General features: G+C 49.0%; 16 protein-coding genes across 16 annotated transcripts; 9 read left to right on the top strand and 7 right to left on the bottom strand.

Moving 5' to 3' along the window:
- Positions 1–95: 95 nt before the first annotated feature.
- Positions 96–2,258, bottom strand: FRE8 (putative ferric-chelate reductase; the record flags this gene model as incomplete). The annotated part of the gene is made up of 1 exon (XM_037284389.1): positions 96–2,258. One exon carries the CDS (start codon positions 2,256–2,258, stop codon positions 96–98), a length of 2,163 nt encoding a protein of 720 aa, XP_037140285.1.
- Positions 2,259–2,931: 673 nt separating this feature from the next.
- Positions 2,932–3,690, top strand: HG536_0E05230 (40S ribosomal protein uS2; the record flags this gene model as incomplete). Its single annotated transcript, XM_037284390.1, has 1 exon — positions 2,932–3,690. The coding sequence occupies one exon, from the start codon at positions 2,932–2,934 to the stop codon at positions 3,688–3,690; it is 759 nt and encodes a 252-aa protein (XP_037140286.1).
- Positions 3,691–4,022: 332 nt separating this feature from the next.
- HG536_0E05240 (60S ribosomal protein uL30) lies at positions 4,023–5,339 on the bottom strand (the record flags this gene model as incomplete). Its single annotated transcript, XM_037284391.1, has 3 exons — positions 4,023–4,652; positions 4,904–4,997; positions 5,329–5,339. The coding sequence occupies 3 exons, from the start codon at positions 5,337–5,339 to the stop codon at positions 4,023–4,025; spliced, it is 735 nt and encodes a 244-aa protein (XP_037140287.1).
- Positions 5,340–6,101: 762 nt separating this feature from the next.
- Positions 6,102–6,863, top strand: HG536_0E05250 (Smr domain-containing protein; the record flags this gene model as incomplete). The annotated part of the gene is made up of 1 exon (XM_037284392.1): positions 6,102–6,863. The coding sequence occupies one exon, from the start codon at positions 6,102–6,104 to the stop codon at positions 6,861–6,863; it is 762 nt and encodes a 253-aa protein (XP_037140288.1).
- A 13-nt stretch (positions 6,864–6,876) lies between these two features.
- MPS2 (Mps2p) lies at positions 6,877–7,878 on the bottom strand (the record flags this gene model as incomplete). Its single annotated transcript, XM_037284393.1, has 1 exon — positions 6,877–7,878. One exon carries the CDS (start codon positions 7,876–7,878, stop codon positions 6,877–6,879), a length of 1,002 nt encoding a protein of 333 aa, XP_037140289.1.
- A 622-nt stretch (positions 7,879–8,500) lies between these two features.
- HSF1 (stress-responsive transcription factor HSF1) lies at positions 8,501–10,240 on the top strand (the record flags this gene model as incomplete). The annotated part of the gene is made up of 1 exon (XM_037284394.1): positions 8,501–10,240. One exon carries the CDS (start codon positions 8,501–8,503, stop codon positions 10,238–10,240), a length of 1,740 nt encoding a protein of 579 aa, XP_037140290.1.
- Positions 10,241–10,498: 258 nt separating this feature from the next.
- YIG1 (Yig1p) lies at positions 10,499–11,647 on the top strand (the record flags this gene model as incomplete). The annotated part of the gene is made up of 1 exon (XM_037284395.1): positions 10,499–11,647. The coding sequence occupies one exon, from the start codon at positions 10,499–10,501 to the stop codon at positions 11,645–11,647; it is 1,149 nt and encodes a 382-aa protein (XP_037140291.1).
- Positions 11,648–11,970: 323 nt separating this feature from the next.
- On the top strand, positions 11,971–13,332 carry HG536_0E05290 (DNA-binding transcription factor AFT1; the record flags this gene model as incomplete). Its single annotated transcript, XM_037284396.1, has 1 exon — positions 11,971–13,332. The coding sequence occupies one exon, from the start codon at positions 11,971–11,973 to the stop codon at positions 13,330–13,332; it is 1,362 nt and encodes a 453-aa protein (XP_037140292.1).
- Positions 13,333–13,472: 140 nt separating this feature from the next.
- RPB9 (DNA-directed RNA polymerase II core subunit RPB9) lies at positions 13,473–13,841 on the bottom strand (the record flags this gene model as incomplete). Its single annotated transcript, XM_037284397.1, has 1 exon — positions 13,473–13,841. One exon carries the CDS (start codon positions 13,839–13,841, stop codon positions 13,473–13,475), a length of 369 nt encoding a protein of 122 aa, XP_037140293.1.
- A 228-nt stretch (positions 13,842–14,069) lies between these two features.
- Positions 14,070–14,618, top strand: MNP1 (mitochondrial 54S ribosomal protein bL12m; the record flags this gene model as incomplete). The annotated part of the gene is made up of 1 exon (XM_037284398.1): positions 14,070–14,618. One exon carries the CDS (start codon positions 14,070–14,072, stop codon positions 14,616–14,618), a length of 549 nt encoding a protein of 182 aa, XP_037140294.1.
- A 111-nt stretch (positions 14,619–14,729) lies between these two features.
- Positions 14,730–15,830, bottom strand: TPK2 (cAMP-dependent protein kinase catalytic subunit TPK2; the record flags this gene model as incomplete). Its single annotated transcript, XM_037284399.1, has 1 exon — positions 14,730–15,830. The coding sequence occupies one exon, from the start codon at positions 15,828–15,830 to the stop codon at positions 14,730–14,732; it is 1,101 nt and encodes a 366-aa protein (XP_037140295.1).
- Positions 15,831–16,055: 225 nt separating this feature from the next.
- On the bottom strand, positions 16,056–17,543 carry HRR25 (serine/threonine protein kinase HRR25; the record flags this gene model as incomplete). The annotated part of the gene is made up of 1 exon (XM_037284400.1): positions 16,056–17,543. One exon carries the CDS (start codon positions 17,541–17,543, stop codon positions 16,056–16,058), a length of 1,488 nt encoding a protein of 495 aa, XP_037140296.1.
- Positions 17,544–17,841: 298 nt separating this feature from the next.
- NPY1 (NAD(+) diphosphatase) lies at positions 17,842–18,987 on the top strand (the record flags this gene model as incomplete). Its single annotated transcript, XM_037284401.1, has 1 exon — positions 17,842–18,987. One exon carries the CDS (start codon positions 17,842–17,844, stop codon positions 18,985–18,987), a length of 1,146 nt encoding a protein of 381 aa, XP_037140297.1.
- Positions 18,988–19,145: 158 nt separating this feature from the next.
- PGC1 (phosphatidylglycerol phospholipase) lies at positions 19,146–20,093 on the top strand (the record flags this gene model as incomplete). The annotated part of the gene is made up of 1 exon (XM_037284402.1): positions 19,146–20,093. One exon carries the CDS (start codon positions 19,146–19,148, stop codon positions 20,091–20,093), a length of 948 nt encoding a protein of 315 aa, XP_037140298.1.
- A 388-nt stretch (positions 20,094–20,481) lies between these two features.
- On the top strand, positions 20,482–22,152 carry SGF73 (deubiquitination module subunit SGF73; the record flags this gene model as incomplete). The annotated part of the gene is made up of 1 exon (XM_037284403.1): positions 20,482–22,152. One exon carries the CDS (start codon positions 20,482–20,484, stop codon positions 22,150–22,152), a length of 1,671 nt encoding a protein of 556 aa, XP_037140299.1.
- Positions 22,153–22,241: 89 nt separating this feature from the next.
- Positions 22,242–23,759, bottom strand: ALG2 (GDP-Man:Man(1)GlcNAc(2)-PP-dolichol alpha-1,3-mannosyltransferase; the record flags this gene model as incomplete). Its single annotated transcript, XM_037284404.1, has 1 exon — positions 22,242–23,759. One exon carries the CDS (start codon positions 23,757–23,759, stop codon positions 22,242–22,244), a length of 1,518 nt encoding a protein of 505 aa, XP_037140300.1.
- Positions 23,760–23,848: the final 89 nt, after the last annotated feature.

Raw genomic sequence — 23,848 nt, forward strand, 5'->3', positions numbered from 1 at the left:
CTGATTGTTTCCGCTTTGGTGCTCACGCTGCCTCTGGATCATCTTTATATACTTTGGACTTATACAAGCCAAGACTGAGCTCTGTCCAGCGTGTTTCAAACAGCAAAGCTCTCCGCATGAAAGAGTAAACCTGCATCGGTAGCGAAGCGTCTCGCGCTCTCAATCAGCGAAGGGGGACCGGCAGCTATGACTGCGACTTCTGCCAGACTATCGACGAGATCACTGTCCTCGCCATTCAGTCGGCAGCAGATGTCCCTCGCAGTCTCAGCATCACACTCTCGTTGCAGACACCATTTGTATTCCGTACCACCCAAAGTAGGTCTCCCAAACACGACTTTTACGCTTGAAGGTATCTTCAGCTTTGTATCAGAATCTGTCGGGCGCTGCTGCTCTCCAGGATAGGATTCATCACCAAAATTAGAGTTTCGGCTTGCAGGGCCTTCAATAATTGAAGGCTTTCTGAAAATGTTATTTGCTGACATGGGTAAGCTCACTGTAGTGTCCCAATTATTGATTGACTGTGATCTTGCGTTGCGAGCAGCGAACGTTTTTGTGAAATCAATTTCATCATTGGCATTGTCCGATCCGATACAACTCACCCCCGAGAGCGAATGCTTAACGCTATATGGTCCATACCTTTTATTCCCTGTTGACCAATAGCCACTTCCGGTAGCATTTTCCAGCAGTGAAGCTTGCTCAGTCGGAGGCATTGGCGGCGCAGCCCCGGGATCTCTCACTCCTGAGCTAGGAGCATGAGGCGAAGTATCAGAATCATCGTAGCAATCAATGTAATCAATTTGGATGTCCTGCTCGCTTCCAGAGGTGCCACTGATATAAATTTCAAGGCCATCGAAGTTGTTTTTGAAATGATAAAGTACTTTTAGATCTTTTAAATCTCGGACAACCCATATTAATTTGACATTAACACCATTAAAGTTTAAGATTCTTAGCAACGGCAGTGCAAATGAGATAGCGGAGCCCCCAACACACATAAGTACTCGACGAGCCGCGATATCATAATTTAAAGGGCTATGCAATAATGATCGTGAAGCCATATGGAACGGATTGGGCCTCGGCCAGGGAATTAGTGAGGTAGTGCGTGTCCTTGGATTCTTCATAAATGTAAATCTTGGTTCAAAAGCACCAGTGATATAGTACAGTCTGTTAGAGATCAGTGGAAACTTGCCATTTCTAACGATCAGCTTTACTGTTTCATCTGTTGGCAAGCTAGCTATCGTGTAGGGGTGTTGCAGAGGAACCACTTGTCCAAGCAACCTTTTCAGCCAGTTTTTCTCCCAAGTACTAATCCTAACATGTCCCGAGGGTAAGACCTGTTTGGAGGATAGCGCTTCCCGAGGGAACTCGACAAGCGCTAGTGAATCTGAAATACTTATGACGGATATCGTAGCGGTCCTTGTATGCAATACGCGATACAATATTTGCGCAGCAAGTATAGTACAATTCAGTAATGTGTAGTACGGAACCCCAGGCCTTGCGTGGAAATGTATTAAAATGACGGATAGCCAGGTACTAATGTAATGTACACTGTAAAAGACTCTGAATCGTCTACGTCTCACCGTTCGCACCGAACTAAAACCTATCAGCAGAAACAGGGCCATGGCTACCACACCATACATATTTGCAGGTTTCTTAATCTTGATCCAGAAGGCATGTTTTCTAGCCATGAACCAGCTGTAGAGCAAAGAATGCAGTAACGATTCGACCACCACCACCCTCGAGATCCATTTATGGATCGGGATCAGCGCTAAAAACAAGGTTTCCGGCAGAGGCGAAGGTCTCAAAGTCAGAAACAGCAGCGGTGGCATCAAAGCCGCCGCAATCCTTCCCATTCGCCTTGTCACTTGCACCAGATCACGATCAACTCCATACCAGGTGAACGTTGCAACGATTAAAGACCACAGCACAAACTGGTGGAATGATTGATTATGGTAAAGCAGGGATCTATGAACCCACGAGTGTGATCTGAAGATCCGCCTTTTAGTGTATTGAACCATTCTGAACACCCGACGAGTCCTGCTCATCACATTCCACATTGGAAGCACCAGACACAACAGAACTACTGTGAAGATAAAGCAAAACCGCGCCGCTCTAACCACCCGACTGCATTGAACCTTTCGATTTACTCTGTGGTCGAAACTGGGTAAGTGGTCACCCAACCAATTCAACAGCCCATCGAGAACCTGTCTCCTCTCGGGCTGCGGTCCCTCTAGCTCTTCTGATATATCCCGCTTCAACATTACCGCTCAAGTTGAGCATTTCTCGTTAGGCTACTTCCAGAATCTACTCTAGACCATAGATAGATGATCCCAAACTGAATTACTGAAGTAGCAGAACCATCATTGCTACCTGCCTTCGGTGAGAATTACAGCGACTTCCAATATAAGTTTCCGCACCCAGATCGTATTTGGGACTGTTCCTCGCCAGCGAAAGCCGTACACCATGTTTGCCGCAAAGAAATCCGTAAACCCACGAAACCCGAAATTTTTCAGAGCGCGAATACGGTTGCGTCGTGTCTGAAACTTGCGTCGGTGATCCATTGCTTTGGTTGCTGCCATAGAGGGAGGACGCTGGAGGCGGGCTAGCGTTGTAGGAGGAGAGTCCCTCCATGGCGTAGAGGATGTCTTCGCCGCTAGGCGGAAAGGCGCAGCGCCAGGCGGAGTGTTTGCTGGTTCTAGGTAGAGCAGCTGGGCGGGAGCTGGTGGGAAGCTCTCGGTAGAGTGAAAAAAGCTGGTAGTACTCTCATCGAGCCTATGGACAGGGCCATACTGCTTGTTGGAGTTGCAAGTCGTTATTGGAATAGTCGATAGTAACAGACATTGATTCGTTAATTGGTGGTATCGCGACGTTCTAGAGAAGATTTTGCATCGATTAGTAGATCCAAGAAGGAACAGCACAGAAAGAGGTACGAAGATGTCTTTACCAGCTACTTTTGACTTGACCCCAGAAGACGCCCAATTGTTGTTGGCTGCTAACACCCATCTAGGTGCTAGAAACGTACAAGTGCACCAAGAACCATACGTGTTCAAGACTAGACCAGATGGTGTGAACGTTGTTAACATCGGTAAGACCTGGGAAAAATTGGTGTTGGCCGCTAGAATAATTGCTGCCATTCCAAACCCAGAAGATGTGGTTGCCATCTCTTCCAGAACCTTTGGTCAAAGAGCTGTTCTGAAATACGCCGCACACACTGGTGCTACTCCAATTGCTGGTAGATTCACCCCAGGTTCCTTCACCAACTACATCACTCGTTCTTTCAAGGAGCCAAGATTGGTGATTGTCACTGACCCAAGATCCGACGCTCAAGCTATCAAGGAAGCTTCCTACGTCAACATCCCAGTCATTGCTTTGACTGACCTGGACTCCCCATCTGAATACGTCGATGTTGCTATCCCATGTAACAACAGAGGTAAGCACTCCATTGGTTTGATCTGGTACTTGTTGGCCAGAGAGGTCTTGAGACTAAGAGGTGCTTTGGTCGACAGAACTCAGCCATGGTCCATCATGCCAGACTTGTACTTTTACAGAAACCCAGAAGAGATTGAGCAACAAGTCGCTGAAGAAGCTGCTGGCGCTGCTGCTGACGAAGAAGAAGCCAAGGAGGAAGTTATTGAAGAGCAAACCGAAGCTACTGAATGGGCTGAGGAGTCTACCGAAGCCGTTGCTTGGTAATCGCCCTTGACATTCACACAAGTATGACGTTTTATCTATAGTTTCTCTCTTACTCATCACCCTCACTGTATTGTTATCGCACAGTAATATACTAGAATTAAACGAAATGTGTTTTTAAAAATATTGAAAAGGTTCTACTTGATACTATTAAGTTAAGATCTTTCATTGGAATTTTCGTAATTACAGTTCATTATTCCTGCTCATTCCCATTAGCGCCTCCTAATATACATATTACCTATTTCTGTTTTGGAAAAGCCTTATTCTACAATTCGTCTTCTACATATAGTAGCTATAGGTAGAATACATACCATGAATTGATTTGTTTAAGAAACTTAGTTCATGGACTTGACCAACTTGTTGATGAATTCTTCACGGTTACCGAAAGCACCACCTTGGATAAAGTGCTTGAACTTTCTTGGGACACCCCAGCCACCAGATGGGTTGGACAACTTGAATGGCCACAAGAAGTTGTTAGCTTGCTTGAAGTGTGGACCAACGGTGACGATTTCGTGGATCAAATCATCGATGGACAAGATACCGTACTTACCCAAGTTTTCTTCGATGACGGCGTTGTCAGACAAAGCAATTCTTTGCTTGTTGACCTTACCGAAACCTCTCTTGTAGACCAATTGTCTAACAGTAGAGTAAGATGGGTAACCGTAAGCAACGTATGGTTCGATCAACTTCAACAATTCAGCGGTAGCCTTGGTGACCTTAACGAAGGTACCAGAGTTGATTTGAGTCAATCTCAACAATTGTAAAACCTTTCTTGGCTTTGGTGGAATCTTGTTGATACCCTTGATTCTGACAACGAAGACCAATTTTGGTTGAGCTTCGACGTAGAAAGAACCAGAGGCCTTGGCATCACGCTTAGCTTGGATAACAGCTCTTTGAGCGGCTTCGTATTCCTTTTGGTAAGCGGTGTTTCTCTCCAAGATGACAGCTCTCTTCTCCTTGTTAGCCTAGAAGTAACAGAAAGTTCATTGTTAGTACTCTCGTTGCAATGACATCCTACCGAACTGAGAACTGGGAATAATGCGTTAATTGTCAGGCGAAAGATGGTGTAAGTTTATCGACAACATCGCCAAAGCTAGTCGAGGATTGTAATGGGATACAAAGAATCTTCATCATGTGTTAAACGCAGAACTCCACCATTCTCACCCGATTAAAAATACCGTGCACTCACGGTACAATATTAGTGAATTAGACATACGGCCTTACGGGCTGCTCTTTCGGCAGCAGTTTGCTCGATGGACTTTTGTTGAGCCTTGTTCTTCTTCAAAAGAGATTCAGGAGCTAAGATTTTTCTGTAAGCATTTCAATTGTTAGAAAAAACGGTCCTTATAGGATGAAATACAAAGTCACATCGAACTGAAAACACCACTTTCATTCGACGAGAGGGAGTCGCAGAGATGCACCGGAGGCACTGCGTGTACTATAATCGGTGATCAAGAAAACGCAGCAACCAACAAATGCATCTTTGTTCTACTCAAATCCAGTAGAAAATCCCCTACGATTTGCCCTAGACACGTTGAGGAAGAAGCGTCAGAGGAAACTGTTGGTTTGTCACTTCAAAAATCGTGTAACAATCCAATGTAACTTGTTAAGCATTGAGCCATTGGAAGCCATTAAACATACTCAGCAGCCATTTCGATCGATGTTTCACAACGCCTGTAGAATAATATGAAAAGAAGATATAACGGCGGAAGTGTCTATCCAATAATTGGAAGATTACTTATACTGTAGTGAAATATTTCGCTGAATCAGTGGTTGCGTCGGCTGTCAGGCTTGGTTTACCGACTGAGCAAAAGGAGAAAAAATAGCCATAGATGGCATCAAGATGTACAGATGTAAGAAGACGATAAATTCTGGATGTATGGGTGTTCTTGTATGCCCGAACTTGGGACTGTTTTGCCTAATTGAAGAAGCTTAGGTACTTACTGATTGAGAGTAAAGACATTACCAAGAGATAAGAGGCTAAATGAATTGAGAGGCAAAGGGTTAAGAATCAGTCCCGAAAGATGGTTAACTAGTAGACAACATCGCTGAAAAGCTAGTCACTATTAATGTCAAAAGACATTTGTCATCACTTCTATTCTTTTGCCTCCCCCGCTGTTCTTCTGAACAGCGCATTTGGCCAGCACACTTATCTCCCCGAAAGAACGGTTACGAGCCATTGAAGGAGTTCGCCTTTTTTGGTTAATTGTAATGGAGTTTACGAGATGGAATTTTGAAGAGTATATTTGAAGGATTAGATGGGCTTTTATAGCTGCAGAAATTTTTTTTCAGTTTCTTCGGTGATGGGAAGCACGATGCGATGTGCGATGTCATTAACGACAGTCGTTGGAAGTGTGTCGTCATACAGAAACATGCAAATGATTGTGGCGGATTCATTGGAGGATTCCTAAAGGATGAGTGCGAGTGCAGCGGTCATTGGACCCGATAGAGGCCCACTAGTTTCCAATGGCGGTGACAATGTGAGGGATTACAATCATGCCACTGACCAGGAATACCAAAGGCTGAGATCTCTAGCTGATGAGGCGCACAAAAGGAGGCAGCAGTTGTCTAATGAGTCGCAAGCGGCTTATAAGCAGGGAGATGGCGGCAGAGCGCATCAATTGAGCGAAAAAGCTAAGATCCAACAGCGTCTTGCAGAACAATACAACATGGACGCGGCAGAGTACGTTTTTGTACAGAATAATGCAGATTCAGATAGCGATGAAATCGATCTACATGGACTGTTCGTTAAGGAAGCCGTGTGGATTCTGAAGAGGCGAATTGCATCGGGCATCAAAGCCCACGAGTCGCACGTCAGAGTTATCGTGGGGAAGGGAGTGCACTCCCAGAACGGTTTAGCTAAAATTAAACCTGCAGTCGAAGAGCTTTGCCGCGATGCAAACTTGAGAAACTATTTGGATAAAAAGAACCAGGGTGTGCTAATAATCGAGCTAGAGAGTGCGCGGGTCCCTGATTCCTGGGCAGATTCTGCATTTTCAACCGAAAAACCGGCACAAACTCACCAAGCGAATGCCTACCACCCTGCACAGCAACCACAATACCAGCAACCACAGCACCAGCAACCACAGCACCAGCAGCAGAACTCCAGCGGGAGTGGGGATTTGCTGGCCAAGGTATTCAAATTTTTGTTCGTTTGTATTCAGAAAAACTTGTAATGCAATTTGGACCCTATGTATAATCTGTGAGCCCGAATATTCTATCGTAGGCCTGGTCGCTTGTTTGTTGCACAGCATTCTCTTTCCAATCTTGCCAGTACCATCCGAATTTGCTCAGCAGGCCGCTATTCTCCCACCAGAAGCTCTCTGTATAGTCACTGCTTTGGTCAGCAGCCCTGTAGGAGTTTACCAAATAGCAGACCAACGAGAGCAATATAACTGCCAAAGCCGCGAGCAAGGAAAATGGTAGGTAATCGTGTTTACCGGATCTGCTTGGCACGTTGTACCATGTGTAACCGCCTCGGCTTTGTTGCATTTGCTCCCGAAGCGTATTGATGGTAAGTAGCTGCTCCTCTAGTTTCCGTTTCATTTCACTGATGATAAACTCATGCCTAGTGGAGGTCATTTGATCAGTTTTAGAGTCATCGTCGTGAACATTCAGATGGCCAGGTCTTTCACCGCGATCCTTGTAAAAACTGAACTGTCTCTGAAGGAAATCGTACTTGTCCTTGTATTCACTCAAGTTTCTCGTCAGCTTTATCAGTTCTCTATCCTTTTCAGCAATTATATCGTCTTTAAACTGTAGTTCTTCACTCAGGGCGGCTAATCGGTTCTCCAAGCTCTTCAATCGAAATTCTTTGCGTCTTGGAGTCTTACTATTGTCGGATGGCCCTAGCTCCTCTTGCAAAATGCTTGGTGGTATCTTACCCGAGGGGAATGTACCTTCCACGGCGTCCTTAAACGTCTTCCCAACTAGACCTTGGAAGATCTCTTTGAACTCATCCTTATAGATCTTGAAAAACTCCTTCTCTCTAGCAAAGGTATCTATCACATTCTGACCAGTATTTGAAAGCAATCGCGACCCCTTGGTGGGCTCACCCCTGTTCAATACAAGCTCAATCTCTCGTATCAGCTCCGGAAGGTTCTTTGCATAGATAAAGCCTTGGTTTTTCTTGTCGGTATTTCCCCAGGCAACATCCAGGATGATAGAAGAGCTTGATTTATCAAAATCCATCCTCTCGAAGTCCTTTGCCCTTGCGTTTGGTTGTGTACTTGTATGTCTTGGCGGTAAGGTCAATTTGTTCGTAGAAACGCGAAACCTTCCAATCTAGGAACGCGTTTATAGAGAACAAGACAGAAGAACCGAAAGCGAGGAACTAATCACTGATATTGTGCTGATGTGGGAATTAAAGAAGGACTGATCCCTCAGCTGCCAGACACAGCTCAAATTTCACGCAATAACGCTTCCCCCGATCAGTTGAACAGCCGATGGGCTCGTCAGAAAGGCTACCGGCCAGCAAGAACGTTCTGAAGCTGTGACGCCGTCAATTGGCCGATGAGACAACTCTCCAGTCGGGACTTTGCTCATCGCAACCGCTTCATATTTAAAGGTAACGATTGCCGTTTAGAATGATCCCTTGATTTTTCGATTCATAGCTGAGCCCTACTGGCGCAATGAGCTGCCAAGTGTTCATTTCAAGGTACGTGAGCTTGAATTGAAGTATCCTAGAGACCGTTGGGTGACTTTGACGAGCCAAGGCAGCCAGACACGGTTAGAAAGAATATCCTTTCGAGATTACCATAGGTTTCTTAAGAAAAGTCCATCGATTGTCTCCAATCATCGTTAGGTCTGCGATATGGAGAAGATTCCCAGCTTGAATGATGACGATATTGAAAAGATTTTGCATCCAAATAGCCTCTTTACCGACGAATTGAGGCCGTTGGAAAAGGATTCGTCGGCCAGCGGAATTGAAGACATCATAAATCCTTCATTAGAACCACAACCGGCGGCAGCATCTTCAAATGAGAGCATTGCTAATATCCCGCACGAGCCAGGCCAGCATTTGATCCATAGAATGTACCCCGTGGGAATGTATGCCCATCAGGATGACCAACTAAACAAACAGTTAATGCCAACAAAGATGTTCAGAAACGCACGACAGACATCGCAATCGCCACAGCAAACAGCGCAATCCACACCGGGCACAAGGCACACTAAGACGAGGCCGGCGTTCGTGAATAAAGTTTGGAGCATGCTGAACGATGAGTCAAACGTGAATCTAATTCAGTGGAGTCCCGACGGGAAATCCTTCATTGTTGTGAATCGCGAAGAGTTTGTGCATGAAGTTCTACCGAAGTACTTCAAGCATTCTAACCTTGCTTCTTTTGTAAGGCAACTGAACATGTACGGTTGGCACAAAGTACAGGATGTCAAATCCGGCTCGATTCAGAACAGTTCGGATGACAAATTACAATTCGAGAATGAGTATTTTATCCGTGGAAGAGAGGACCTGCTCGAGAAAATTGTTAGACAAAAATCTTCAGCCGCGAGCGGCTCAAAGATGAATCCGAATGGCAACAATGGCGGCTCAGCGAACGGAGCAGATTTACACTTAATGGGCGACTTGAATCTTGGCGACCATGCTAGTGCAAGCGCTCTACTTGGGGAGCTGGAACAGATCAAATACAATCAAATGGCAATTTCCAAGGACTTGCTACGAATCAACAAGGACAACGAGTTGCTGTGGAAGGAGAATATGATGGCGAGAGAGAGACACAGAACCCAGCAACAAGCTTTAGAAAAGATTCTACGGTTTCTGGCTTCCTTAGTACCGCATATGGATCAGAAAATGATTACCGAAGGAATTCTCAACAGCGATGACGCACCACAAGACCTGCACCTGCATCAGGAAACGGGCGACAACAGCAACAGCAGTAACACCAAACACGCTGCGAATCCAACCAGCTTTGACATGTTCGACCAGGATTTTATGCGCAACCTGCACAAGTCCCGCTTTCTGCTAAAGAATCGAACCAATTCGTCTGTATCGAGCACAGTTCAGCCCTCTCTGAGTCATGGCGACGCCAAAATTTCTGAAATACCCTTCGATGAGGAGGAAGATGAACAAGAGGCGAAACACCGATCGTCCGCGCAGCGAAATTCAATCTCAGGTGAGGACACTGTGTCGTTCCTCAACCACCTCCAGTCCAACATTGACGAGCAAGACGCAAGGATTCAGCACCTGGAGGACATGGTGCAGGTCATTTCCCCTCAAGAAGCCAATGCAAGACACAGCTTCGACCTTCAGGACTACTGCTTCAACAGCGAATCGCCCATGGACACACGTCGTCCAATCTCCACTGGCCTGAGTCCGCTGCTCGCCCCTGAAGATCTCACATCTCTACAAACGCACTCACCATCCCATCTAATTCAAGAGCTTAGCCACACAGAGGTTCCGGCAGCTCCTACAGCGCCGATACAGGCACCCAAGCGATATCATGACGCATTAGATGCTCGACAACGCCGCAGCGAACCGCTTGTTGAAGAGATCCCCAATGAATCATCTTCGAGCTCTCGCAAGAGATTGAAGCGTTAATTCTGTCTAGCTCTGCCTAGCTCAAGCGCGCTTCTGCCTAGCTCTGCCTAGCGCTAGACAGAGCCTTCCGCCCGGACTTAGCGTCGCGCCGAGCCCAGGCTGCAATTTTTTCCTACCCCATATTTATTTCTCGGTTCCGCGCACGCCGCGCGGCTTCCTGCAGGGGGCAGTGGCGATGGCCACATATATAAGGAGTGTCTCGATCAGGAGCTAGAGGGCGGCAGGTTGTCCAGACAACTTGGTTAGCAGCAGGTACTGATGGGTATTCCGATAGCCCTTTATGAGGACTCCGAATGTGAGGAGATCGAACAGTTCGGTTGGTGTTCTGAAGCATGCAAGCGTCGGCTTGGCGAGCTGTGCTACTCGAGGGAAAGCACTGTTCTGGAAGAGGACTACGAAGAGCGGCCGGTCGATGACGACATGGTCTACGCGTGGAGATTCGACTTGCAGACCAGGGCGGAGAACCGCGTGGTTAACCTTGCGGAGTTAGAGTCCACACGAAGCAAAGACGCATCCAGTTGGATATTCTATAGGCCCGACGGCAGCGAAACGGCGGTTTACAGACATAGAGGCCGCGAAGACGACCCTCTAACAGTTGTACACGGCGTACAAGAACTTCTACAGGGCTCCACAATACAGAGCGTCGACGTCCGAGGTGGCACCCTGCTGCTGGGACTCGATAGTGGGCAAATCAAGGTCGTCACGTGCAACAATGATGGCCGAATTGTGCAGTGCGAGTCATTAGTGCTGCGGAGCGGACGTATACTGGATGTCTTTGCGGGACTCTTGCCCGAGTTCGTTATCGCTTTTGCCGCAGACGAAGGTCTTTTGTGCACCGAGTTGCGGAGCGGCCGCACCAGCAAGCTGCTGGACGTGCCTCCGGCACGTCTGCAGCGTGTGTCACTCGATTTCCCGCGGCTCAGCGCCTTCGGCGCAACCCGGATCTGGAGCTGCGACGACGTTCTCAGCTGTCCGCTCGTTCCAGTGGATGCGCCGCTTTGGCCGGGCGAGCAGTTGCTCAACGTGGACCCCTGCGCACGCCACATGCTACTTCTCGAGACAGACCAACGCTACCTGTCGCTCGACACCGCCCCCGCGGGCTGCGCCTGCACAGTCCTCCACAAGAGCGAGTACGGGGGACCCGCGCGCGCCCACACGTCCACTGGCGGTCAGCAGCTGTTCGTCTCCGAGCAGCACCTCTACGCTACTTCTCTGACCATGTATGGCCGTTGTTCGCGCAATCGCGATTGCAAGTGGATCTCGCTCGGGTACTCGGACATCCGAGCCAAATACAACATCTGCAGAGTGCTGCGGCTGACGCTCATGACCGCCAGCACGCCCGCAACCAGCGTCCTGGCCTTGCTGACGGACGACGGCTCCATTCACTCCTTCAGCATCGAGCGTTGATCGCATCTCGATCGGCATTACCCTGCACACCGGGACCGGCTTCGGTGGTGGACAAACTGCACCCTGAAAAATTTTCGAAGCGCACCAAAAGGCCTGGAGGTAGCAGTAGTTGGTTGGGCAAAGAGCAGCAGGATTGATGGTTACGTAGCAGGAGATCGGAAGGTTAAGCCTGGTGATATCTCAGAAATATTTGCTTTCAGCTGGGAAGTAGGAAAGGCGTTTTCAACGTTTTAGATGCGAATTTACAGTTGTCTATCGGCGTGTGGATAGATTAAGCAAGAGCGGGAAACCTTGAAAAAGTCAATGTTCGTTTGGACAGTGAGATGATGAATTGGGTTTCGAACGATAGTAGCACGCCGGATGAGTCTCCGCAGCTGATGGCGCCGATAGGCATGACGGAAGGTTCGGGCTCTGAGCTGACTACAGAGGCGCTGAGGAGCGATCAGAACAAATTCATTCATTTGGATCCGATTCCGGATTTCAAGGATCGGTCAGAGATCAAGCCGTGGTTACAGAAGATCTTCTATCCGCAGGGGATCGAGATAGTTATAGAGAGGTCGGATAGCATCAAAGTGGTGTTCAAATGCAAGGCAGCGAAAAGAGGCAAGAACACCAGGGCGAGCGAGCCGGTGGCTGAACAGTTCAGCGTCCCGAGCGAGCCCGTAGAGTCGAAGACGAAGGACAGGAAGAAGAAGAAGCGGAGCGTGTCGCGGTTTAACATCTGTCCCTTCAGGATAAGGGCTACGTACTCTTTAAAGAGGAAGAAGTGGAGCATAGTGGTACTGAATAACTGCCATTCACATCCGTTGAAGTTCAACCCGGATTCAGAGGAGTATAGAAAGTTCAAGGAGAAGCTGAGACAGAACAATGACTGGGAAGCCATAAAGAAATTTGATGAACTGGAGTATAGGACAAGGTCCAATTTACCGATCGAGTCGTCGCCTATAAGGTGCGATTGTGGTCTTACCGAAGAGATTGCGAGCTTCAATATAGTGCTACCGAGCACAAATCACTCTTCTGTGTCTAGCACGCTGGTGAAAAAACCAAAGAAAAAATCTGGGTTGCGGAAACAGCGCAAGGAGGCTTTCCTCATGATGCCTACGCAGCAGCATCATCTAGCTAACACGACTCACGTACAGAGCCCCAGCGTTTCCGGGTTCCTTGATGATCCTTCCGCGAATCCGCTTTTCACGACTCCAATAACAGCCACCGATGCATTCACGGATCTCAACGAGATAGATTTCACCAACATGTTCGACAAAATGCACCATAACTCAACTCATTCACGCGCACAGCAGCGCCACAGTGGCGCCGAGGACGCTTTGAACGTATTCTCTCCGCTCGCAATTTCATCGTTCCAATATTGCTCCCCAAGTGGCGACTTGGTACAATCGCCTGCCCATCCCCAGGCACCCCCTGCATCCACCACACATGGCGGTATGGACAACGCCGTGGACTTCTCGATGAAGCCGTTCCTGGACCTGCCAGGGCATGACTCTTTCACGCCCCCACTGTGCGAAATCAACGGCAGCAATGCGTGCCAGGACCACCGGTGCTGCTACTCCGAGCTGAACGCGGAAAGCAGCCCCGCGAGGGATATGCTATCGGGCGAGCTGGACGTCCTAAAAGCCATAAACGGTGAGCTCAGCGAGCATCTCACCACCGAGCTGTTCAACCTACAGTAGCAACACGCTCCTAGGTAGCGCTGGCTCGCCCTGGATCGTGCGCGCATCGAAAAACTGCACTGCTCAGACGAAACCTACTACGGTTGCTTCTCTTGCATATATTCTCTGTATCGCCTATGCATATCTACTAATGTACAAATTCATGAAAACTGCGTCCTCTTGTTCTTCTGGTCCGAGGTGAAGATGTGCGAGCACGCCAGACACACAAAGAACAGCACCATCGACGTGTCGCTTCTGCGCTGCTGCGACTGGAAGAACACGTTCTCTCTTGAATGGCACTTGGGACACTCTCTGTCGGATCTCGGAAGCGTGGGATCAGACCCGATGTCCTGCACGACCCCCGCCGTCTCCCCGATGTTCGTAATCAGCTCGTGTCGATACACCAGCGGCGTCCCAGCCTCCTCCACGTACGAGCAGGTCCTACACTCGAACAGCAGTCTCTGGTTCTCCTTGTCCTCGCGCGGATACAGCATGTTGTTACAGTCACGGCAGAACCTGAACGTAGTCATCGCTAATCAATTGAACTTCAACTGCCACCAGCAAGATCCGCTACCCAGCAATCCCAGCTATCTGAGCTATCTTGACTAAGTGAAGCTTCAACTAGTCAAAGTGCTTGTATAGATAATAACGATGCACGGCAGCTAGTATTAAAAAATTTGCAGCTAAAAGCCTATAAGTTGACCAACGTTCAGACTTCTTAACCGCAGATAGAGGTATAAAGTGGTCGTAGGTTGGATATGTCGTTGCGTTTGGCTAGCACCAGGTCTGTTGTTCGAACATCGAGACTCTTGAGAGTCAATGGCGCCGTTTGGCGGCTCAACTCTACCGCATCGGCAGCTGCCGAGACAGCGCAGGCCAAGGCAGCAATTGATCCCAAAATAAAGAAGATTGTGGACGAGATTTCGAAACTGACTCTGTTGGAGACTTCGTCGTTGATTTCTGAGTTGAAGAGCCAGCTGAACATCCCAGATATCGCATTCCCGGCCGCTGGAGCTGTGGCTGCTGCACCTGGCGGTGCAGCAGCAGCAGCCGAGGAGAGCGGTGCCCAGGAGGAGGAGAAGCCCGAGGAGAAGACGATCTTTGCAATCAAGCTGGAGTCGTTCGACGCGAAGGCCAAGCCAAAGATCATCAAAGAGGTGAAAAACCTGCTAGGACTGTCGCTGGTGGAGGCCAAGAAATTCGTTGAGGCAGCACCCAAGGTGCTAAAGGACAACGTTGCCAAGGAGGACGCGGATAAGATCAAGACTACTCTGGAGGGCTTGGGAGCCAAGGTGGCTTTGGAATGAGCTGTCGTTTGGACGAGATTCTTGTACATAAAGCGTATGTGCGGCGCGCACTTCCCAGTTGACGAATACATAGGATGGGAAAAATATCATTCATAATACACAGAGTATTTATCAAAAATCTGTGAAATATTGTGCGTAAGGGTCTTCGCCCTTGATGCCGTAGTCCAGATGCTCTTCGGGGTACTGATCGAACAGCGAGGTGTCACCTACGCCGGGGGTAATCGGTGGCTCGTAGGGCGTCTCGATGTCCTTGGCTAGCAGCTTTTCCCATACGACCTCGCTGAACCAGGGATGGGACTTGATGTCGTCGGAACCGCTTTGCAAATTGCCCAATCTTCTTGTCAGATCTGCTGTAATCAGCTTGCTCAATAAGTCGACCGCATCCGGGTGGAAAAACGGTGGGTAGTTGACCTTACCCTGCAATATCTTTTCGTAAGTCTTCATCGGAGTTGTGTCGTAGAAAGGCGTGTACCCAGCCAACATCTCAAAGATCAGAACGCCAAGTGACCACCAGTCAACAGACTTGTTATAAGGCTTCGTCGTGATCACCTCCGGAGCAATGTAGTCAGGGGTCCCACACAGCGTCCAGGTCACCGTGACGACCTCCTTGGCAAAGCCGAAATCGGTTATTTTGATGTGACCGTTGCGATCCAGTAGAATATTTTCCGGTTTCAGATCACGGTAGATGATATTATGTGCGTGCATGTACTCCAACGCCAGTGTCACCTCCGCAGCGTAAAACTTCGCCACAGGGTTCGGAAACCGATGCGATTTACGCAACAGAGAGAAAAGCTCTCCACCTTCAATGTAATCGACCACCATGAACAAATTTCTGGCATCCTGGAACGTCCCCCACATGCGAATCACAAACGGATGCTCCACCAATTTCAACATCCGCCTTTCGTCATTGGTATGCTCAATCTGCTTCATCTTGATAACCTGCTGCTTTTTCAGAACCTTCATCGCATAGTATCTCCCGTTATGGACAGATCTCACCAGGTGTACTCGACCAAACGACCCCGTACCGAGCGTTCTCATGATTTGGAAGTCCTGCAAAGAGTATTTTCCCTTCGACACTACTGACCGCTGTGGCAGTAGAGATTTCTCCCGCGTCCCATGACCACCATAGCCAGCTGCGTTACCGTATTGCTGTTGGTACTGCTGCTGATGCTGCTGCTGTGGTTGAAGCTGATGATGGTACCCTAAATCCATCTTGGAAGCTACTAACCTCGAGAAAGCCTCTTAACTTGAAACCCCGAGTCCCACTCACCGTTGACTAACCTCACGCTACCAGATTGCCGGCCAATTGCTGCTATTCATCCAGCTTGTTGCTTGTTGATCGAACCCCTTTGATACCGCTAGCTTATACAATCGTTCCCTTATCATCGACAACGGCTATTCAAGATGATGATTATGAGTTGAGTATATATACCATTACTATAGCCATATGTCTTCACCGGCAGGCTTGAGAGGCTGGTGTTGGTGCTTGAGTTGGTCTGGTCTCGAAGGATCCTGCTGGGGTTGCTGCACTTGCGGAGGATAATGAGTGGTTCTCATGGATGGTTGCTGAATGGCGTCTTGTGCCAGGTTGCCAGCATATTGCTGCTCCTTCTGATGCTGTTGTAGTATAGGATCGGAATGCTGTTGCTGTTGTTGCTGTTGTTGCTGCTGTTGCTGCTGCTGTTGATGCTGCTGTTTTAAATTTTCCATGCCTTTATCGATGGCATTCAAGAGTTCTTCTGGTAGGGATGCTGCGGCGTTGGTGTTTTGTATCGACTGTTGCTTGATCTCGTCCGGAGTAGGGTGGTGTTTGTCCTCGTTCTTGCAGTAGTGGAAATGGGTAGCAAACTTCTTCATCGCTAGTAGCTTAACCCTGTTAAATGAATCGTCCTTGTTGTTTGTACCGGAAGCAGCAGAGCCCGCGTTGTTATTATCATTAGTGGCGGTCGCCGATGTCGACGCAGATGCAATGGCTTTATCCTTGTTCCCCTGATTCTCGACCATCAGTAAATCGCATTGTTTCTCTACCATCGCCTTTGTGTAACGCAACATGGTCCAGTCGAATAGGTGGTCGTTATGGTACTCCAGCTTGATGCTCAAATCCTTGAAGAGCCTCGCTAAATACAAGTAATCCGGTCTTTCGTCAAACTTCAAATTTCTGCAGTACAACATGAACTCTGCAAATTCCTGCGGCAACCCGCCACACAAAGTCTCCACACTCGTACACAGTTTCTTCTCCAAGATACGATCGTACTTCTGTTTCTTGGTCGTAGCTTTGAGCCCCTGCCATGGCAGCGACCCCTTGCAGAAATAGATCAGCACGTAGCCCAGCGACTCCAAGTCATCTCTTCTGCTCTGCTCGATCCCCAGATGCGTGTTGACGCTCGCGTAACGCGCTGTGCCCGTCAGCGACTTGTTCTCCCTATACGGAATATGGCGGTGCGTGTTAAAGTCCCTGTACTTCTTGGACAGACCAAAATCGATCACATGCACCGTGCTGCCACGACGCCCCACCCCCATCAGAAAGTTATCCGGTTTAATGTCTCTGTGGATAAACGATCGCCCGTGGATGTACTGTATACGGCAGATCATCTGCAATGCTAACATGATAACGGTCTTGAACGTGAACTTCCGATGACAATAGTTGAACAGGTCTTCCAGCGATGGCCCCAAAAGATCGATCACCATCGCATTGTACTCGCCTTCACGCCCAAACCAACGAATGAAGGGTATCCCCACCCCGCCGCTCAGGTATTTGTAAACGCGCGACTCGTAATCCAACTGCGGATGCCTCGATCTTATCGACTCCAGCTTGATCGCCACTTCCTCGCCACTGATCAGATTCGTCCCATGATAAATGTCTCCAAAAGATCCGCTCCCGATCTTCCTCCCAATACGAAACTTTCTCCCGACTCTCAAATCCATCGCTCCGTCAGCTGAAAACCTCCAGAAACGACCGAATCACCAAATACCCGTTTGAAGCAGCCAACTGAACGCTCCAACCCCGGAAATGCCTACTGATCTCCTAGCCTATCTTCCGACTTCTTCTCTGTTGCGGACTATTTATCCAGTATGCCTCCTTTAAGCTCACTAAAAATTTTTGTGTTAGTGTCGCTCTGCACGAAGGCCTCATCAGTCAAGCTGACTATAAAAACCAGCTAGATAGGAGTTCGATGAGGTGAAATACGGCGATTGGCGGGCCATTGGAGAGGATTGGAGAGCTATGGAGGCTGTGGTGAGGACGGGCGCTACGTTCTTTGGGTATGAGAGTTTGAACCGGGTTTCGTTCTTGCGAAATGACGTAGAATTCGTCAGAAAGTCGTTGCAACATAAATCGACCGTGTTCGTGCCATTTGTGCAGGGGGAGGCGCTGGTACGGGGCCAGGAGGAGCCCGAGTTGTGCCTGTTGACGTTGCAGGACGGGTGGTTCCCGATGGCGCGCGTGGTGGACAAGCTGCTGCCGGTGCTGAACTCGCAGGCAGCCAGGGTGGTGGAATCGGGGGCGAATCTGACGTTTCTGGGGCTCAAGAGCAGCGACGGGGACGACGTGTTCCAGTACCGGTCGAGCTACAGCGGCGTTCCGTACTACGCGGTCGATTTCCGGACGTCGGGCGGGACGCTGATCCAGGCGGCGGAGTTGGAGCCGCTGTTGCAGTGCGCCAGGGTCGATCGTAAGCTGATCTTCGAGATGAGCAACGAGACGGCGTCGCTGTACTCGCACGCCAAGATGTACCTCGACTGGCTCGCCAAGTACCACTTCTGTCCCGGATGCGGGTCCGTGATGTTCCCCGTGGATGCCGGCACCAAGATGCAGTGCGGCAACGCAGACCGCAGCGTCGCCTGCAACGTGCGCGACGCCGCGGTCAACAACGTCTGTTTCCCGCGTACCGATCCCGTCGTGATCGTGGCGATCGCGACCAAGGACTTCAGTCGCATCTGTCTGGCTCACTCCAAGCGCTGGGTTCACGACACCCTCTACAGCACCGTTGCGGGCTTCATGGAGCCCGCGGAGACCGTGGAGCAGGCGTGCAGCCGCGAGATCTGGGAGGAGACCGGCATCAGGTGCCGCGACATCACGCTCGTCTCGACACAACCATGGCCGTATCCTGCGAACCTGATGATCGGCTGTGTCGGGCTGGTGGAGCCCAACGGTGTCGACGAGAAGATCAACCTTTCGCACGACAACGAGCTTATGGATGCCCAGTGGTTCGACGTCGAAGAGGTCATCGAGGCGATGGACCGCTACGACGGCTCGGGCGTCGTCAAGTTCAAGAAATCAGATATTACGTTCCCGGGCTCCACCGCGATAGCATTCCATCTCATCAAGTTCGTCTGCGATAGATATAAGAGATCCCTGGGATCGCTGTAAATAGTGTTGTATCTCGTAGAATACAGCGATCTGCTAACGCCGTTCGCTACTAAGCAACATAGAAAAAGGAGTTCATACAACGTGGGAGAGCGTCGAAGCCATAAAGAGCATCGGGAAGCTGGATTGCTAGCGTTAGCAGAGCTGCAGAGTGTTGGACAATGATCGAAATTGTGGGACACAGGGCATTCAAGGGCCAGTACGTCGAAAATAGCTGGACGGCGTTTGAACGGGCGTACGAGGGCAAGGCAGATGTGATCGAGACGGATCTGCAGATGACCAGCGACGGTGTTGTTGTGATCAACCATGACGCTGACACTGGAAGGATCTGGGATCGGGAACTGGTGATCGCTGAGAATAGCTACGACGAGATAAGCAAGTTGAGATGTAAGGAGGACCGAAGCTCGCAGATGCCGACTCTAGAACAGCTGCTGAGATGGGCCGTGGAGCATCCGAGGGTGCAGCTGATGCTAGACATCAAGTTCACCAACAACAAGCTGATTCTGCTGAAAACTTTTGCGACGATGCTGAGGGTGAGGAACGACGTCGCGTACTGGCAGTCGAGGATAATCTGGGGGTTGTGGCTGCTCGATTGGTTCGAGTACGGCATCGAGACGGGCGTGCTGAAGGACTTCAAGGTCGTGGTGATCACGCTGTCGCTCGACGTGGCATGCCAGTTTATCGACTACTCGCTGCAGTTGAACAATCCGCACTACAGGCTCTACGGGATAAGCGTCCACTACGTTGCCTCGTGGACCGACACCTTCAGACTGAAGATGGCGCCCGTGCTGAGGAAGTACGACGTCAAGGTGTTCCTGTGGACCGTGAACAAAGTTACCGATTTCAAGTGCATGGCTGGCCTGCCGATCCACGGCGTAGTGACAGACGACCCTGTCGTCGCCCGCAGACTGTGCCTCGAGCTCTCACCAATGAAGGAGTTCCGGCTGCCGGACCTGGCCACTGTCAACGGCTTCAGGTTCCATCTCTACCTGCTGGTTTACCAGATCGTCTGCTCGCTGTTGTTCGCCAAATGGGCCCATTACTCGGTCGGAGGCTGGTCTTTTGCCTATCTGGTGTTCCTGCTGCTGAAGAAGATACACTTCCTGTAAGGCCCACGCCCTGCCCTAGATAGAATCTCAATACAGCGTACTTTGGACTACTATTCCTTCGGTTTAGCTATGACTACCTCTTTCACGTGATGGCCATCGGTATTACGATAGGCCTTTTCAGTATACTTGATAGTCTTAAATGAAAGTTCAGCAATACAAAGCTTTGTAGGAGCAGCTCAAGCCATTGCGTTTGCCTGCCGGTCATCTTATCGATCAGAGCAGCTTGCTGTTGAGAGAGGTTTTCACCAGTTTTTTTTTGGGTTTCTCTCTATCATTTTAGTGGAGTTCTTTAGGTTTCAGCTGAGAAAAGAAGAAGATTGGCTTGAATTGGCGTCAATTGTTTAGTTCCACTGTCTCTAGAAATCTTTTTGTTGTTAAGATAAAGCATATGAGCTCAGCACGGTCAGAGATCGAGGGTATCAAGAAGCAGATTCAAGAAAAGTACTCGAACGTCAATGGAGCCGGTTCGCAGGGCTCTGACGGCGAAAATGGTTGGAAGGATCTGCTGCAAAGTGTGAAGAATAACGTGTATCAGTACAAGGGCATCAATCAGGCGTCCAGAGAGAAATATTTTAGTGCGAACGCTCGGATCCTGGAGGACCCACTGGAGTCGTCGTTCCAGTACCGTGTATGCAACAATTGCGGTGTGCCGTTGGCTTTAAACAGTATAATGGATCATTTGGAAAACCATTGCAAGGGGACTGCGGCGGAGTCGCCGCGAGAAATGAAGAAGGAACTTACGGATGATGACGTTGGGAGCATCTCGTCAAACAAGAGGAAAAATATGGAGTCCAGCGTTAGTAGCTTCGATGGCAAGACGTATCCCGTCGAAGCGGCGTCGCCAACACCGAGACCTGATCAAAAGAGGCTCAAAGAAAGCAGCGAAACGCCGGTGAAGAGGCAGCGTAAGGTGAAGCAAAGAAATCCGACCGAAAAGCATTTAATCGATTTCGACAAACAGTGTGGTGTGGAATTGCCAGAGGGTGGTTACTGTGCGCGATCCTTGACCTGTAAATCACACTCGATGGGCGCTAAAAGGTCCGTGGTTGGTAGGACACAGCCATTTGACATGCTGTTGGCAGAATATCACAAGCAGCATCAGACCAAGATCGGAGCTGCAGCAGAGAAACGTGCGAAGCAACAGGAAATACAGAAGCAGCAGAAGCAGATTCAGAAAGAGCAGAAGAAGCAGTTGCAACAGCAGAAACAAAGCCAGAGAGGCAGGAAAGGTAACTCGACAAGTGCGGGGAACAACTCCAAGACCTCCAGCGGCGGACTCTCTCATCTCTCTGACGCCACAGGTCTCAACATGAATGTGACGCCCGAAGAAGAGACCACTCAAGTCTTGAACGGGGTCTCCCGATCATTGCCTTTGCCTTTAGAGTCAACGGTTCTATCGTCAGTCAGAAGTAGAAACAAGTATTTTAGGATGAGGGAGATGTTCGCCTCTGCATTCTCAGTCAGACCAGGGTTCACATCACCTGGATACGGAGCGATCCACTCACGAGTGGGCTGCTTGGATCTAGATAGAACCACAGATTACAAATTCCGCATACGAACACCGCAACCGATGAACCAGCTACCCCCTCAGGGTATGACGCCTCAGCAGATGAAGAAACTACAGCAGCAGAGGTTGCTGCGAGCTCAGTTACAGCAAGGAAATCAGTTGCAACAAGCGAACTATCAACAAAATCAGCAGCCGGTACCCCAACAATCTAATAACGTTCCCAAGCCTGTGAATGGGATAGTCAGACCTCCCCAGGAACAGACGGCATTGGAGCAAAAGGGGCTTACGCCACAGGAGATCCAGTTCCAGCAGCAAAAGCTACGGCAGCAGCAGCTACAGCAGCAGCGGTTCGAGGCGGCGGCCTTTCATCTAGCTAATGCTACAAAATTGATGCAGGGTCCCAACGGGAATCCTGGGAGCACAGAGATCCACAACAACAACTCCAATTCTCCTCCGCCGGCCGGAACACCATCTGCTAATCAACAGATCGTTAGCCCCATGGGCGGAAGGGTGAACGTTGGGATAGGAAATTACGGTGGTAGAGTTAATTGAGCACCGAAATGAAGTAGAGATTGCTTTATAGGATCTTTTACGTACAAAATTTGTCCCATTAAAAGCTAAATGGAAACGTACCTGTAGACTCAAATGTCGAAGAATAATGCGGCAAAGACAGCAACCCAGTACAGCCCAAAGCGGAAGCTTCGGCAATACAATATCGAGATAGCTGCCATAACTGCATATGGTGAGAGTCGGTGTTTCCTCTGGAACAAGCTATTGATAAACACATGTACGAACACATTCCCAAGTACTGCCAACATAGATTCCCATGAATAAGTGACTTGCTCATCTTTGATGAACAAACTAATATTCTCCTCGAAGCTCGCTGTCATAGCTTCTCGAGAAAAGTACTTTTTAACCCTCTCTGGACCATTTTTCTTGAAGTTCACCGAGTTTTTATCTTGTACAGACAGGAACTCACTAATGGCTCCAGCCCATTCCTTGGGATCTGCATTTCTCAACCACCCAGTCGATGTGTTCTCATTTTGGCCCGGCACGAGTGTCTCGACTGTTTCTACAGGGCCTCCAGTGTTAACGGCCAAGACAGGCTTGCCATATTTCATGGCCTCTAATGGTACGATTCCGAAATGTTCGAAGGAAGGAGTGTACAACAAAAGATCCGTCTTGCTCAGGAGAAGCTCTTTGAGAGACGAGGATATCGAGGTGAGGAAAACAACTTCAAAATCCCTTCCCTGGAAAAGATTAAAGTTTTTGACCTTGTGAATGTCAGCATAAAATATCGTAATGTGCGTGAGCTTTAAACTGCTTGCATGCCTTTGTAATTCATTCAAATATTCGACATTCTCTGCCACTCTGTCATCATACCCGCCACAAATTGCTAGCTTTGAACTGAAGTTGGCTTCTTTCTTGGACAATGCGTACGCTTCCAGGGCCAAAGCAATAGCCTTCTTCCTCTCATACCTGTTGATACTGAGGAAAAAACTACTAGATCCAAGCAAACTATTGTAGAAGAGTTCATCAACGTGGTCGATCTCTCGTTTGGACAGGTCGACGCAGGGATATATCACTCTCGGCGAATCCCTCAGGAACTGGAAGGTTCTCTCATAGATAGTTTTTGTGAAGTTTGAGTTTACCACAACAGAATCTGCAGTCCCGATAGTGAACTGTTCAAATAAGTCAAAGGGTATGCGATACAGCTGCTTCAGAATACCACGTCTTTGAGCCAACAATTGGTCCGGGAAGTGGCAGTAGAAGAGCTGCTTAGCGTTACTCAGAAGATGCAAAAAGGGCAAGCACGTAGAGAGCTGATCCACGATAAACAAATCATGCATCTTTATCTTTCTTTGAAGACATAACTGTAGAACCAAATACAGCTGCCTCAGATTCGCAAAGACAATGAAGAACTTGCCCAGAAAGTTCGTTGGAAGATGGTCTCCGAACACCTCAACCTTCAGCATGCCCTGTCTAACCTCCTCAAAGCAGTGATTCATGTCACAATGACTCGTATATATGACCACATCATGTCCTTCCTGTTGTAAACCGACAGCAGCGTCCACGACCAGTCGCTCAGCTCCTCCAATGCCCAGATCTGGATGGATAAATGCAATGCGTAGCTTTTCATCAGCAGCTTTTACCTTCATCCTCAGCGATACTCTTAATCCTGGCTTATAACAGTCTATTGGGTACTTGAAGTAAGCGGTGACGCACTTAAACAGACGACTCTGCCGCA

This window comes from Torulaspora globosa, chromosome 5 (assembly GCF_014133895.1).
Source record: "Torulaspora globosa chromosome 5, complete sequence".
Classification (NCBI taxonomy): Eukaryota; Fungi; Ascomycota; class Saccharomycetes; order Saccharomycetales; family Saccharomycetaceae; genus Torulaspora; species Torulaspora globosa.